A 16,536-nucleotide genomic window follows, 5' to 3' on the forward strand; every position below is an offset into this window, starting at 1 on the left:
ACGGTGGAATGCAAAATTTTGTGAGAGAACATTTAAGTTTTTCGAGCAAATGCAAAATTTCTTGGGGAACGAAAAAAAAAGGAAATATAATTTTTCCTCCTATCTGATCTCATCCGAGCATTTCACTCAGATTCATCTTATTTTAATGGAATTAGCTAGCCTAGTATACTTTTCTTTTTAATTAATTTTTTTCTGTGTGAAAAGTTTCTCAGGGGAAAGCAAAAGCATCGAGATATAATATTTCCTAATCTCACTTTCCCTCTATCACCATGTCCCTTTAGGGGCTCTGTAAAAACCTTTTCATAGATTGTTTATTCTAGTAAACAAACTCTAGCAAACAAACTGGACCAGAAAAATACAGATTTTAAGCAGAGAGAAGCTGCACTACGATTACTTACATAGAAAATAGTTGCCTCGGGGGCATTTTCAAGATGGCCGCAGACTCAGAGTGAAGTGACTTGACTTAAAGGGACTTTGACAAACCACAAATGTGTCGTAATAAAGTAAGCAGGGTGAATTTTGAGTTTTTGTTAACTTTCTTTAATATACATATAGTAGATACAGTGCAAACTGCTTATAAAATAAATCACAGCCTAATGTCTGAGCTGTTGAACAGAGCTGTTTTATTGCCATTTACAAGAATAAGAGAAGGATGTTGCCAGGGAGAGTGGGAAAAAAGTGAGCGATCAGGTCATTTAAAGGCAAGGGAAGGTGAGGTGAGGGGACGCTCTGGCTACATTGGAAAGAATGAGTGAGACTAGAGGAGTGCTTCCCACAAACATCTGGAAGTCATCACGAATGCAATCCTGGGCCGCCAAACTCCCTTTAAGCTACACGAGAACACAGAGTTCCCAATCTGCCTGTGAGCGCGCACACAAGCACACACAGACACTGACAGAGAAATCAAAATGATAAACAGCTGCAGGGGAAAGGCACTCACTAACGCCCCCACTGGAGACCGGAGGTACTGCAGATGTCTGCACTAAACTCATATTACTCAGAAAATCCACCCACATGAATTACATCAAGTTCATCCCCCAGAACAGTATTCCAACGACCTAAGGACTTAACAGCTCCACTAACACACCTTTTTGTATACAATAATTAATATAAGCACTTTTATATATTATATCAACATCATGTTAACACGTTAAAATGTATTAAATTCAATACACCAGGCTTTTGATGAACGTTTATTTGTATTTCTGTCATCATTGTATTGCATTGCATTCTATGTTTTGACCCCAGAAATATAAACTAGTCTTGATAATAAAACTAAGTATTTAAGTATCATCTTACTAAGACATTTTATATAGACTGACAACTGGAGTTTAAATGCATTTTAAATGAGTCTACTTATACTATTAATTTGGCCATATAAATACCAGCAACTGCACCAAATGGCATATTTTTGCTCATTTTGGGCCTCTGAAACTGTTTTTTCCCCCCTACTCAAGTATCAAATATGATACTCTACAAAAACTTTAAACTTTCTTTGTTTATATTTTTTTTGTCTAAAGGTTTAAAAACTTTTTACTTAAAAAAGCAATTCTGTAATACATTTTTTACAATGCTACTTAAACTCCAAGTACAAATATATTATATTCAATGTTATATTTAATATCTAATCATTTATTACATTTAGTCATTTAGCAGATGCTTTTAATGAGGACAATAGAAGTTATAAAAACCAACAAAATAGCAATAATATGTAAGTGCCGTGACATGTCTTGGTTTGTCTAATGCAGCAGACGTAGCAAGTTTGTTTTTTATAATAAATAAAAAGAAAACAAGTAGATAGAATAGAAAAATAATAGCGAACACTAGTGTTAGAAGGTCAACTTTGGAAAAATAAAAAATAAAAGTCAATAGAAAAAGAATAGAGAAAGCTAGTGTTAGAGGGTCATTTTTATTTTTTTAAATAAACAAAAAGAAAAGTCAAAAGAATAGAGAATCCTAATTTAAAAAAACAAAACAAAAAAACAAGTAGTTAGAATAGAAATAGAATAGGTAGGTATTATATGAATATTATTTTTACACCATGCAACAGAGCCTAGCTTGTTTTGAACGCCAAAATATCCTTCAGATAGACTCCGCACTGCATACTTGTGTGAAGTCTTTATTCAAGTAACCATTTCCCTGAGAACAGTGTAAAACATCTTTTTATTGACCGTTCAATTTCCAAGGCTTTTATAATGTAGCAATATTTCAAGTGGTAATGTAGACCTGATTAAACTCTCAGATACTCTTTTATCATCTCACTGAAACTTCTTGAGGAAGTCTTGGTATGTCTGCCTGTGCGAAGATGCCGCTGGAACAAAGTGTCCACCGGGATGAATGAGGATTTGAGCTCCATCAAACACTGGCAGCAGATCTCGGCTCATCTCCTCTGGAATTACACGGTCATCCTGTCCAAACACATGCAGAGAGGGGACTGTTATCACCGGCCCGTCATAAAAGCGCCGATGCTGGGAACAGGCACTGTGGAATCCGGCAACCAGGATGGCAAAGCGGAAATTAAAAGCAGCTTCTAGTTTTTGTTCTTGCAGGGCACACAGCATAGCCACCAGGGCGGCACCTTGACTAAAGCCCAGGATGCCATCGAAAGGGCCAAGATCCTTCATTGCAGTTTTCACAGTCTCTACACTCTCTTCCAGACCCAGGCTGCTCTCACACTCCTGCTGAGCATTGAAACTTCGTGCCTGGACATCAGAGAACCACCAGCCCCTCTGATCCTCATCACCACCATTGGCCGTCTTCTCAGGCTGCTGATTGGCTGATTGCATTGAAAAAGTAATAAGACTGAATCAGAGTGAAAGACTCAAAAATGTGACCCTGGAGCACAAAACCAGTCATAAGTCGCTGGGGTATATTTGTAGCAATAGCCAACAATACATTGTATGGGTCAAAATTATTGATTTTTTTTTATGCCAAAAATCATTAGGATATTAAGTAAAGAGCACATTCAATTAATATATTTTGTTAATTTCCTACCATAAATATATCAAAATTTTATTTTTGATTAGTAATATGCATTGCTAAGGACTTTATTTGGACAATTTGGAAAAGGTGATTTTCTCAATATTTAGATTTTTTGGCACCCTCAGATTCCAAATTTTCAAATAGTTGTATCTCTGTATGACTGCTTTTGTAGTCCAGAGTCACAAATGACACTAATGTATAAAATAGGTTTATAAGTTTGAATGTACTTATGATACTTGGTAACCCACAAGGTTTTGAGACAACAACATATGATCAGTTTTAAACTCACTTTGGTTTTGAATGGCAGGAACTTGGTGTGGTGCGCTAATATACACCAACTCCACTTGTTTCTTTAATATTTTGCGTAATGCTCCTGTCTTCTCTCTAAAAGAGCTCCCATTCTGTCGATAACCGTGAATACAGAGAATTCGAAGAGGAACTGCAGGTTTGGACATTATTAATAATCTATCAAAGCTGTAATTTCTAGCTATTCTCCAAACTCGAAACAGACACTACTGCTAAAGCGCGCGCGCACACTCAGGGACGAGCTGACGTAACACTACAGTTATATTGTGCTGTGCTCTTTTAATAATTTAACGAACATCCGAAACGCTAAAAAGAAACTAAACTTGACATGTTTCCTTCTTGTGCGACTGTTTTGTTACCGTGTTGAAACATAACGAATCAAGAGTTCCGCCCAGGCGAATATTATCTGCAAATTGTTTACAAAACTCCCAGAATACAAGCGAACACTAAAGCTATTTTATAACACGTGCTTTTATATGTTTGACCTTTAAAAGTTTTATAAATCTCTAGGTGTGCGTTCCATAAATTGTACATTATCGTTTCCCACAAATAGAAAGAGAAATGTACTTCTCAATTTAAACGCCAGGGGGCAAGCGTTCCCTGTAGAAATGTGCGGTGTTCTCAGTGGCTCATAAACGTTAGCCTTTCATAAGAAAACGAATATCTCTTAAAAATGGTTGCAACGAATTGTTTTATCCATTTAATTTAATTCTCAGTAAATGCATTATTTAAAGGCTCTCTATGCATTGAGTATAATATGAGCCCTCTGACAGCAGACAGTGACAAAAGCAGACATAGGTTAAGTTATTTTTTAAATCTAAATTTATGTCTAGACAGGAAAGTATCGCTGCATTTAATTATAAAAATGCAAATGCTAGATCATTTCTGAATAATTAAAGCAATGAAAGAGACAATACATAATTTCTATGCATTTTTTTCAATTATGCAAAACGATTTAGGGATTCTGTAATATTGCATATTACCAAATGTTTGTATAAGAGGAAAAAAAAACAAAAAACAAAAAAACAAACAAAAACAAAACATGCCTGCAAGCTTTCAAAGAATGTAAATAACTGCATAAAAAGTTTAACATACATCTGTATGCATTCAATATTTCATGCTATCCTGGAGGGGAACGATCTTAATTTGGTTATATGATTATTTCTCTCTGTTGATCTCGGTGAGTTTTCTGGATGATTGTGCCTCCTGAGCACTTGACAATTAATCTAAAAATGAGCAGGAACCCTGGAGGCCTGATGCCTTTAATACTTATATTCTTACACACCATAAAGTTTATCTGTGTATAACACTGCTGATCCCAGACCAGTTCTGTGAGTTCTACTGAGCTAGCCAGCCAGAAAGAGATAGAAGATAGACAGAACAATAGATAGACAAACAGATAGATAGATAGATAGAATGATAGATGATATTGATCGAGAGAATAATGGACAGATATAATGATGATAGAGTGATGACAGAACAAATTAGATAGACAGATAAATAGATAGATAGATAGATAGATAGATAGATAAATAGATAGATAGATAGATAGATAGATAGACAGACAGACAGACAGACAGACAGACAGACAGATAGATAGATAGATAGATAGATAGATAGATAGATAGATAGATAGATAGATAGATAGATAGATAGATAGATAGATAGAAAGAAAGAAAGAAAGAAAGAAAGAAAAACAGAACAACAGACAGTGTTAGACAGATCGAACGATAGACAATAAACAGAACAATAGATAGAACGATAGAATGATAGATATAATGACAGACAGACAGACAAATAGATAGATGCATAGAACCATAGAATGATAGACGATAGATAGAATGATAGTAGAGAGAGAGAACAATGGACAGATAGAATGATGATAGAGTAATGACAGAATGATGATGGATAGATAGATGATCGATAGATAGATAGATAGATAGATACAACAGAATAACAGACAGTGTGTTAGACAATCAAATGATAGACAATAAACAGAACAATAGATAGAACGATAGATAGATAGATATAACCATAGAACAACAGAACAACAGAGAGTGTATTAGATCCAGCGATAGACAATAAATGGAACAACAGACAGAACGACAGAACGATATATAGAATGAAATATAGAACGATAGATAGAACGAAATATAGAACAATAGATAGATTGATATAACAATAGACACACAGATAGATAGATAGCTAGATAGACATTGATTGTTTGTTACCAAGTACATAAACATAATCTTTTCCATAAATGTTTATTATTTCTTTTTGTGTTTGCGAGTGCATCTCATCCTTGAAATGAATGAGTATTTCTTCCATGTGCTGTGGAGAACGCAGGCAGCAGAAACCAGCACCAAGCATATGCTTCAAGCTATAATTAAGGGAGGTTTTCTGGCAATCCAGCATGTTAACTTAAATGAATATCTGTACGAGAAAAAGAGGTTTAATTAATTAGAGTCTCTCTGTTTAATTTATGTCTTGTCTGTGCATATTGAATATATGCTAACCAAATTCCCAGCCATTCCCTACGGACACTCTATACCTCACTCTCTGCATTAACAGATTTACTTAAACACATCCAAAGCTATTTTCCCAGTGCAAAGAATTTCATTGCACATTAAATGCTTCAATGTGCTCCTTCAAGGGATGTCCTGCATCAACCAACGTCTCATTTGCACCCGTTCATTACCTTTTAGTTTCTCTGTCCTCTGTCTGAACTGCTGTTCTCTTTAATATTCACCATGATCAACCAGTGAGATGAGTCACAAATGAGACCAAATAAATAAAACAGGCCCTAAGGCCAACCTTCCTTTCAGTGCTGTTTAAGTGATTTATTCTCGAATGCGGCTTGTTAGCGGCAGGTGAGGGTGCTCCATTCTCACCCTTTGCAGCAGGAAGTAACCCCTGCAGGAACGTCAGTGCAGAATACAGATGAGATGAAGGATATATCCACAGAAACACACATGAAACCGGAGCGTGAGCACATTTGCGCCCACAATTGCTCACAAACAAGCACAGGCACGGTCATTTAACAAGTGGACCGCTGGATCAGAATGACATGGATTGCATCAGTATTGGGATGAGTAACCATGTCAGCGGCACCCATAGAATTCGGTAAACAAACAACAACAGACGCTTTACAGAAACTGTGTGAAAAATGAAACTCTTAAAAATGAGCGTCAGGGAACAGAGAGCCTAATTTTTACAAAATGTTGTTTGTGCATCTTATATGTGCTGGCTTTTATATGAGGTTTGCAGTTTTTGGGATTGTTGGGATTTTTTTGTGATTTAATTTTGTTTTATTTAAATAAATATATTAATGAAATCAAAGGTTTTAAATATAGCAGAATTGAAAGGTTGAAGACAGTTATGTTTCCCATAATTTAAAGAAAAAAAATATTGGTAATTTTTAAAAATTTTAAAATTGAGAAAACAAATTATTTTTAAAATGCTTTTTAATATAAATATAATAGTTTTCCCCCTGCAATGAAAATAATATAATTTATCAACTAATAAAAAAAAAATAAATAAAACAAATCGGCATTGTATCATTTTAATTGCTGGATAATTGAAAGAAATAGTTTTATTCACCCTCTTTATTTATCCAAGATGTAAATGAGTTTGTTTCTTAATCAGAACAGATTTGGAGAAATTTAGTATTACATTACTTGCTCACCAATGGATCCTGTGCAGTGAATGGGTGCCGTCAATGATAAGAGTCCAAACAGCTGATAAAACATCACAATAATCCACAATATGACTCCAGTCCATCGTTTCTGACTTCAAACTATCGCTTCCAGTTAAAATATAAGTCCTTTATCAATAATATTGCTTTCGTCTAAAAAAAGTAATCTCTGAATCAGGAGAGAAATATGCACAGATCTAGTACCATTTACAAGCAAAACAGTCCAAAGCTATTCTAAACAAATATGTCAGATATGTCGCTTTTTCACTGGAGAAAGCATTATTACGGATTATGGAAGTAAAAACTTTTAAAGTTAAAAATCCACTGGCACATGCCTACAATCACACACACGTGAACTTTGTATAGCTTTGAATATCACATATCACGATACTCCACTCATATCAAGTTATAAACTGTCCATTCCCTTACAATATTGACACATTAATGCAGTTAAAGTGCATTATAAGAAATGTAGGAATATCATATATCAGGTAATGTGTCAGTAGAGATAAAGGCTCTACAGAGAAGGACATTATGGAACTGCATGCAGGAAAGGAAAGTATAACAATAGATTGTATTAATATCCCAGTTCCAGGCTGTGAAACTGTTATTCTACAATAGTGATATATCCATAGATCATAACCAGCAAATCTGTCATTTGTATGTTGTTGTAACTTCATAAGCACAATGCAATCACAAAGCCTCTTTATCATAAACGGAAGTCATATCATCTCTGAGCTTTAAAGCATGGATGCAATCTCTTTCACACACACACACACACACACACACAGCAGCGGCGGTGTAGGTTTACGCCGTAAGAGAGATATCGCAGCATGCTACCTGTAATACTCAGCTCACAAAAAGCTGGGATTTGCTTCTGCTTCTTGCTTGTTTGCATTGTAGCCATCGTTGTGGGTGGGATGTGCCGATTCCCATTCCCTGCAGCTATTCTGACCAAATATTTATGCCTCTGCTGAGTGACCTCTGTGTTTGCTTCATACCAGCTCAGTCCTGAAAGCATTAGTGCAGTTTATCAATAGCGTTTCACGCAATAAAATTTGGGCAATTTGTGCCACAGACCATCGATAAACATAATAAAAGCATTCAGACCACATCATTGTGGTTTTCTGTTGTAAGTGCATTACCGTAAATGTGTTTCCTGTTTTACTGTCTGTAATAATCAACAGCTTGCCACAAATGTCCATAGAGGAATAGTTTACCCAAAAATGAACTATTTAAAGCAACTAGTTCTGGTGTTACATCTTGATGTTTTCTTACATCTTTAAAAAAAAAAAAAAATTATTATTTCTGCCATGGACTAAAAAAAATAAAGATAATAGCGTCTTTTTATCTCACAATTCTGAAATTTTTTCCCCTCTGAATTCTGAATTTACATTCTGACTTTTTTCCTCTAAATTCTGAATTTGCAATTCAGTTTTTTTTTCTCACCACAAAATAAAAAAAGTAATTGTGACTTTATCTAATTCTGACTTCTTTACGTTTCTCTTGTGAATCTATATCTCACATTTCTGACTTTTCTTCTAAAAATTTGAGTTTATATTTCGCAATTCAGAAAAACTCAGAATTGTGAGATATCAACTCAGAATTGTGAGAAAAAAGTCAGAACTGTGGGATCAAAATTAAATTGAAAAAAGTACTTATTTTTTTCTCCCATGTCCCAAAACTGCCATAATTCATTTTAGCTAAAAATATTATTTTTACACTTATAAATACTATTTCAGTTTAAAGGACCAGTTCACACAGAAATGAAAACTGCATTATTTACTCACCCTTGTGTCGTTTCAAACCCCATATGACCTTTTTTTCCCCTCTGTGGGACACAAAAGGAAAAATAAATTATGCAATTGTACTGGTACATAACAAATCATTCTGACTGAATCGTTCTGAATTGATTCATTGATTCACAGATCATTAGACTTTTTTTTTTTAAATAATCAACTGATTCATCAAAAATATTTAATTTAAAAGAACTACAATAACCAATAATATGCATGTGGATAACTCCCTGCTTGAGCAGCTATAAAGAATCTTGTCTGAATACATGGCAAGTGTGTTACACTGATAATTAGGACCATTTTAAAGTCTTCCCAGAGGATCTGGCAATTAGCGCTAACCATTACATGGCTATTTATAGTGTAATATTCTGTCTGCGTTAAAGAATGGCAGCGAAACTGGTGGTAAAGAAGAAAGGTGAAGAGGTTAAATGAATGAGATCTTTTTTTGTTTTTATGATGGCACAATCCAGAGAGGGCAAAGACGGGTCAGAATGGATAAATGATCAATTTAGCAAGTAAGTTCCTCTTCGTGAGCTTCGCTTATGTTCCAGAACGTTATGTGGCTGTGAAATTGTGATGTGAGAGACAGTAAAGATCAGAATCATTGTACTGATTGAATGTTCAGACATGTGTGACCAGAAGAGCAGAAATGAGCTTGGTTTGATCCAGGATCACATTGGTCAATTAGGTCGACTAACCAGAAATTGATTCAGTGGCTTAAATTTAGTCTTTCATCTCGGCTCGGGTCCCTACCTGAATTTAGTACATGCAAAGATCTTACCAATGTGACATTTAGCTGAGACCAATATTGGAGCACAAACATCCTAGACTTTCAAGTCAACATTAGGGATGAATGATATTAAAATTCCCACGATAAAGCTGAAAATGATCAAGTAGAGGAGATGGCCATGAATATGAACATGAACAATTAAACATACAAAATCAGTTGTGTTATTTTAGTGTTATATAAAAAATAATATATATTTTATAACAGTGTTATTTTAGTATAACTAATATTAGATACTAACATATATTTATTTACATTTTTAATCAGTTTTTTTTTCTTTTTGCATTTATATTTTCATTGTAATTCTAGTTAGCTTTATTTTTTTGTGTGTATTTTTGTAATTGTTTTATGTAAGAAAATATATAGTTTTTATTTTTATTTCAGTTTTAGTTTATTTTAGTACATCAAGTTAAACTAAATTATGAGAAATGTTGACTTTTAATATATATTTGCCCTTTTAATACATTTATATATACATATATATATATATATATATATACACACACACACACATATATATATATATATATGCTGTATGTATGTAATATATAAATTACCCTCTGACCACAAAACCAGTCTTAAGTCGCTGGGGTATATTTGTAGCAATAGCCAAAAATACACTGTATGGGTCAAAATTATTGATTTTTCTTTCATGCCAAAAATCATTAGGATATTAAGTAAAGATCATGTTCCATGAAGATCTTTTGTAAATGTCCTACCTTAAATATATCAAAACTTAATTTTTGATTAGTAATATGCATTGCTAAGAACTTAAATTGGTCAACTTTAAAGGCAATTTTCTCAATATTTAGATTTTTTGCATCCTCAGATTGCAAATTTTTAAGTAGTTGACAAATTTTGTCCTATTCTAACAAACCATACATTAATGGAAAGATGATTGTATAAATCTCAATATCAGAAAATTGACCCTTATAACTGGTTTTGTGATCACTGATTCTCCCTAATTTCTCTTTTTCATCCTTTAAATTTTCCTTTCTAAATTAGCCTACTGATTATATACATATAATATATGTATATATAGTCCAGTTTTGTGGACATTCACACAAAGATCAGTCATTAGTCAGGTGTCGACAGCATATGAACACTGGATTTACAAAAATCATTTCAGGTTTAAGAAGGGTTTCAGCATTGCATCAACCATTGATGAACACATTCATTTTTATTTGAATTATTACTCTGTAGGTTTTATTTAATCATGTATTATTAATTATAACTAATCAAAATGCACATATTCACGTTATTTCTTAGTTACATATAATGCAGGCATTCCAAAACTTTGTCATCTAAACCTTATTCACCAAATATATTTGCTTTAAGTACCCCTGAGATTTTAAAATAAATATTTCATTAATTAAGTATCACATTTGCATGCATGTTCATGGTGTCTTTGATGTTGAGTAATGATCACGTGGCATGCAGGTAAATAAAAATATTTCATCTCTTTTAGTAAGTGTTTTATTTAAAACATAAACTATAGAAATACAAAGACTGTTCACTCCTATACTTATGAATGGGAGAAACTGCAACGCACAATGTGGAGGAATAGTCCCACCTTCTAAATGAAAGAGCCAAATTTCCCATAGAAACCTGACTAGATGACATGCACAGTATAAGCACGTTATGACTCTGCATGCGCATAGCCTGAAAAATAAGCTTTTAAAAGCTATTTGAGCATAAGAAACAACATTTATGGGGCAATTAATTTCAGATTTTTTTGCTGATTTGACATATGTAATTTAATTGTGAGTTCAGCGAGCAGTTTTTGAGATTTCAGGATTCCCCCATTCATTAAGATAGGTCTTGTACAAGCTGCCCGGAGGTATTGCTAATATGGCCACCGAGTGAAGAGACTTTCCTCGTAAAGGGAGTTTGTTTTAAAAATGATTTATTTTCATTTTTATTTTTTATGATTGAATTAATTGTCAGCTTTTCATTAAACTCACAACCCCCCTGCAGTTCCTTTACGAACCCTAGTTTGGGAAACCTTGATGTAATATAATGTTTCATGCACTTCATGTTGTAAATTACAATGAATGGAACAAGTTTTCTTACTCTTTGCATTTTTTACATCATTATGGTACAAGATAATGCTATTTAAATCAATGTGATAAACGAGTTAAATCAAAAGTAATCGAAAAGTAATCTAAAAGTAATCTGATTATATTACCTAAAATGTGTAATGTAACGGATTACATTACTGACTACAATTTTTGTCATGTAATCTGGAATCAGTAACGGATTACAATTTGTAAGTAATCTACCCAGCACTGTATATATATATATATATATATATATATATATATATATATACACACATACATACAGTTGAGGTCAAAAGTTTACACCCCTTTCAGAATCTGCAAAATTGTAATTATTTTACCAAAATAAGATGGATCATACAAAATGCATATATATATATATATATATATATATATATATATATATATATATATATACTGGGTCCCACTTCATATTAGGTGGCCTTAACTACTACGTACTTACATTTCAATTAATAATTTGATACAATGCACTTATTGTGTACATTCATGTTTTTACATTGTACTTATATTTTTAAAAGACCTGTATGTAGTTACATCTGTAATTAATTTCTGTAATTACATTTATAATTACTCTGTTGACCCATCCCTTACACCTTGACCCACCCTTAAACCGACCCATACCACCAAACCTGTCCCTAACCTTACCCGTATCCCACCTCAATAGCAGTAAAAGTGTTTTGCAATACAATAAGTACATTGTACTTATTTTTTGATGTAAGTACATAGTAGTTAAGGCCACCTAATATAAAGTGTGACCACATACTGTATATATATATATGCATTTTTTAATATGAATATATATATATATATATATATATATATATATATGCCTTAACATAAATTATTGATTGCTGGGTACAGAGGACCGAAAGCAAGATGTTCTGAGATTAGAGCCAAAAAGACATGACAAAAGACACAAATGAGCCAAATCAGACTCGCATCTTCTGAGATGTGTGAAGTGCCGCCCATGTCGCTTGGTTGTTTATGGAGGAAGTGAGATCAGCTGCCCACTGCTGAGAAGATGTGTAGTCTGCAGAGAGTGAGCAGGTGTCAGATATCAGGAGGTCAATAGATGTGAAATGTTCTGAGATGAAGAGACGTTGAACTTGCATTCAAATTCCAGTTCTCTTTCTACTGCTGCGGCGTGAGCATGTGCCCACTTACACACACACCAACACGCGTTTCTTCCCTTTCATCAACTTCATCTGCATATATGTACACGGACAGTCTGGACTGACTGTCACTTCCCATTAGGATCAGTCTCTCTCCCTCTCTGCCCTCTATTTCTGTTCACACCTGGCCATAAGAACTCACCGCTGGCACCTCTGGATAAAATCTCAGTTATGCCATAACTTATTATAATAGCTTATTTGATATTAATAAGTCTCTTAAGACTGGAATTAACATAATGTTTGACCATATACCCAAAGGTTGAAAACAATTTCAGTCATTTTGGTTATTGGACAATATTCAATATTCATTTGATTGGTTATAGGACAATATTCAAGAAATGTTTTATTTATCAGTAATAAAAATAATAATAATAATAATAAATCATGCTTACAATTCAATGTAAATTATAATGTATTTAAATAATAATTATTTAAAAACAATTAGCCTACATGGAATTTTATATCAGATATATTAGGGTCAGTAAGGTTAATGCAATGATGCATTAAAGTGACCCAAAGTAAAAGTAAAGCCATTCCAATTTTTGGAATTATTAAGCAGCATACTGTTTTTAACATTAACAAATATTTCTTGAGCAGCAAATCAGCATATTAGAATGATTTCTGAAGGATCATGTGACACTGAAGACTGGGGTAATGATGCTGAAAATTCATCTTTAACATCACAGGAATAAATTACATTTTAAAATATACTCAAACAGAAAACCGTGTTTTATTTGAAATGTATTTAGATTAAAAAAATGTAGAACTTTAATATTGGCAAATTATCTGAGAGATAGCACACATAAATGATTTCATATTTCCAAAGTGCAGCTGAGAACACAAATATGCTACAATGTATGAGTCTTAAATGAAGAGAAATATGCCTAACATATGTCAGAGAGTTTCCAAGACCCCAGACTTCTGAAATATGAACATTTAAGTGGATGACTAGGGGTGCATAACTAATTCACATGCACTTAGCTGAGCAAAAAAAAAAAAAAAAAAAGTCTGAATCAAGAGAAGGATTACAGCTGGTACTCAGTGATCCAAATACTTGAATTATTTAAGGAAGTGGAATCTTCATTAATATATTATTGTATATGTCTTAGAGCAGACAAGCAAGAGAAGTAAAGGAGAGAGAGAGAGAGTGGAGTGAGCGAGAGGGGTTTGATTATTGACAGTGCAGTTGTTAATACACAGAAAAAGAGAGCGTGAGAGAGTGATCAGAAGGGCAATAAATACTTTTATCTCTTACACTGTTTATTTTCTCTCACTAAAATATCCTTACTTGACTCTCCTCGACTGCAGTGACTGCATTCATCTCATGCCGGTCAACACAGAGCTTTTCTGGGAAAACAAAGAGATGGATTGGATCTGGGAAAAAAGAGAGAATAAGTCAGGCACATTTTAAAATGTCAGGAAGAAAATAAGAGGAGGAGAGAAAGAGCAACCGGGTTGTGAGATGTAACAAATGAGGAATTAGGCCTACAGGCAGATGGATAGATGAAGGAGGGATGGGACACAGGCAAAAAACAAAAAAATGCTTGTGTACCGTATTCGACCAGCTGCGGACCAACTGCTTGGTTTCCATGCATGGCAGCTTCATTTGTTTGGTAGCCCTGCCCACAATGAAATTTTTATTGGTCGATGACATCTGCTCCATCACCAATAAAGCACAAGATGCAATATTAGCTATAACATAGTTAATAATCTCCACTGGCCTGCAATCAATATGCGTGTACAGTATGATCGATCTCTCAGTCAATGCTGAGGAGAAAAAGGTAAGTGCATCTATCTGCCCTTCATTATGCTCTTTTATTTCCTTTGTAGGAGGTGGGAAAGATATAATTAACAGATTGACCTCAAAACCATGTTATAGTTTCTCCTGCACATTACATTACACAGTTTTAATTATAAACTGAGGCAGAATCATGAGATTCCCCAATGACTCTTGCTGAAGCGTTCAAGTCAATACATACAAGTTCATATTTTAGTTAAGAAATTAGATGCATTTGCATAATCAATCACACCAACCTCTATACTCTCGCAGAGCAGAATATTAAAATCTTGTACTCTCTTTTCACATGTGTAAAATTGATCCAGAAGTTTCTTTTGGCACAGTGAGCTTAAGAGCAGAGGAAGTAGAGAATGTGATTTGCTGTACCATCTGCTCTGCTGTATGTTTATGTGGGGTGTAACTGAGTGTTAACAGGAACTAAAGGTGTGACAGGGCAGATGCTACACTTAGGAGTAAACAAGAATGAACAAGACTAGTAATAAAAAAGATGTGTCAAGGTTTATGCTGGATCACACAGTTCATTAAAAATCTTTAATTTGCTGTTATTATTATTTTTTTAAATGTTAACTTTTTTGTCAATTTGGCAAGATGCAATGCACTTCTGCAAATTCTTGCAAAGGTTGTGTTCGAATAGATTCTTTAATGGCTTTTCTTGCCCCCCCCCCCCATTTTTTTAGAGGCGGAATAAATGCAGGACTGGCCTATCTCACAACAATAGTAGGCCTAAACAAACAAACCAAAAATAGTGGTAACATTTTCATTTATCCATTTTTTTAATTTACTGATAAAACTCGTAATGCGTATCTTTAACTACAAAAGTCCTGTCAGTGATTTACATCCCACAGCTGTTTGTGTTTAATTCATTAAATGGAATCGGATCATTAGAGGTTTTCATTCGAGATTCGGACTACACTGGTCATGCTGTATGTTTTTGATTCAGTAAAAAAAGAATCGGCTCATAAGAATCACTCGTTCGTAAGTCAAACTACACTGTTGCGAAGAACTGTAAATTTGTGATTCCCTAAAAAAAGGACCTGGCTATTGGCTACTTAATGACCTTAACTGTTGGATTCAGCAATTTTGTGGCGCCAGTGAATAATTACCGCACAGGAAAAGCTAGTCATTCCGGTATTATTTTTATCCTAATCTTTATACATAAGATTAATTCAGTGCATATAAACACATTTTCAAGAATAAATAGAATCTGTCGTTTTTTTTGTGCAAGTGAGACTCATAATTACACATGTGCCAATTTAGTTTAACTTCTTAAAAGATCTGAACGTGCTAACTGTGGAAGAAATGTGAATGTTTTAATCAACAGCAGCCCTCATTGCAATTCAAGCATTCTAGAGGTGTTTATCACGCATGTGTGAAGCTCAGTCCAGACTTGAGTTCTGTAAGATTCACAATGGATAGACAGCTCCATACATCACCTCTGCCAATCTACTTCAGTTGACAAGACTGGATATGAAAAATCAACAAAATGACACAGAGTTCTTTTATATCAAACGTTTGAGGAAGTGATGCAAAGAGCTGAACAGAGAAGTGAAGATGGAATCGAAAAGAAGAAAGGTGGAGGAAGTGAAAAGTGAACAGTAATGTAGCCTATGGGCCGCTGCATTCAGGTGTGATGGGAACGCTTCTGTCAGTGTGATTTATGAAAATAGAAAATGTATATATTATAATGACCGTTCTGTGTGTGTGTGTGTGTGTGTGTGTGTGTGAAAGAGAGAGCATTTGAAAGAGGGACAGAGAGTACGTTTTCATATAACACAGCCTACATAAGTAGACAACAAGGTTGCACCAAAATCTAAGACCTTTCCTGACCTCATCCTACATTTTTTCCAGGACTGATTCCCTTTGGACAGAAATCATGGAGTTGTCTTCAATCATTATGAAATAGCAAAAACACTCTCTGAT

The 16,536-nt window shown here is 34.2% G+C and overlaps 1 protein-coding gene across 1 annotated transcript; it reads right to left on the minus strand.

Annotated features, from left to right (window-relative positions):
- Nucleotides 1–625: 625 nt before the first annotated feature.
- Nucleotides 626–3,717, minus strand: ovca2 (OVCA2 serine hydrolase domain containing). Its single transcript, XM_058789560.1, has 2 exons — nucleotides 3,272–3,717; nucleotides 626–2,776 (listed from the first exon to the last, which is right to left on the minus strand). Exons 1-2 carry the CDS (start codon nucleotides 3,435–3,437, stop codon nucleotides 2,259–2,261), a joined length of 684 nt encoding a protein of 227 aa, XP_058645543.1. The 5' UTR covers nucleotides 3,438–3,717; the 3' UTR covers nucleotides 626–2,258.
- Nucleotides 3,718–16,536: the final 12,819 nt, after the last annotated feature.

The sequence above is a fragment of the Onychostoma macrolepis genome, chromosome 10, assembly GCF_012432095.1.
Source record: "Onychostoma macrolepis isolate SWU-2019 chromosome 10, ASM1243209v1, whole genome shotgun sequence".
Taxonomy (NCBI): domain Eukaryota; kingdom Metazoa; phylum Chordata; class Actinopteri; order Cypriniformes; family Cyprinidae; genus Onychostoma; species Onychostoma macrolepis.

What these genes read in the sequence shown, in the direction of transcription:
- ovca2 (XM_058789560.1), bottom strand. Translation starts at nt 3,437, where the DNA reads ATGTCCAAACCTGCAGTTCCTCTTCGAATTCTCTGTATTCACGGTTAT. An exon ending in TCCTGCCATTCAAAACCAAA is followed by an intron (nt 2,777 to 3,271) that starts GTGAGTTTAAAA and finishes CAATGCAATCAG; the next exon opens with CCAATCAGCAGCCTGAGAAG.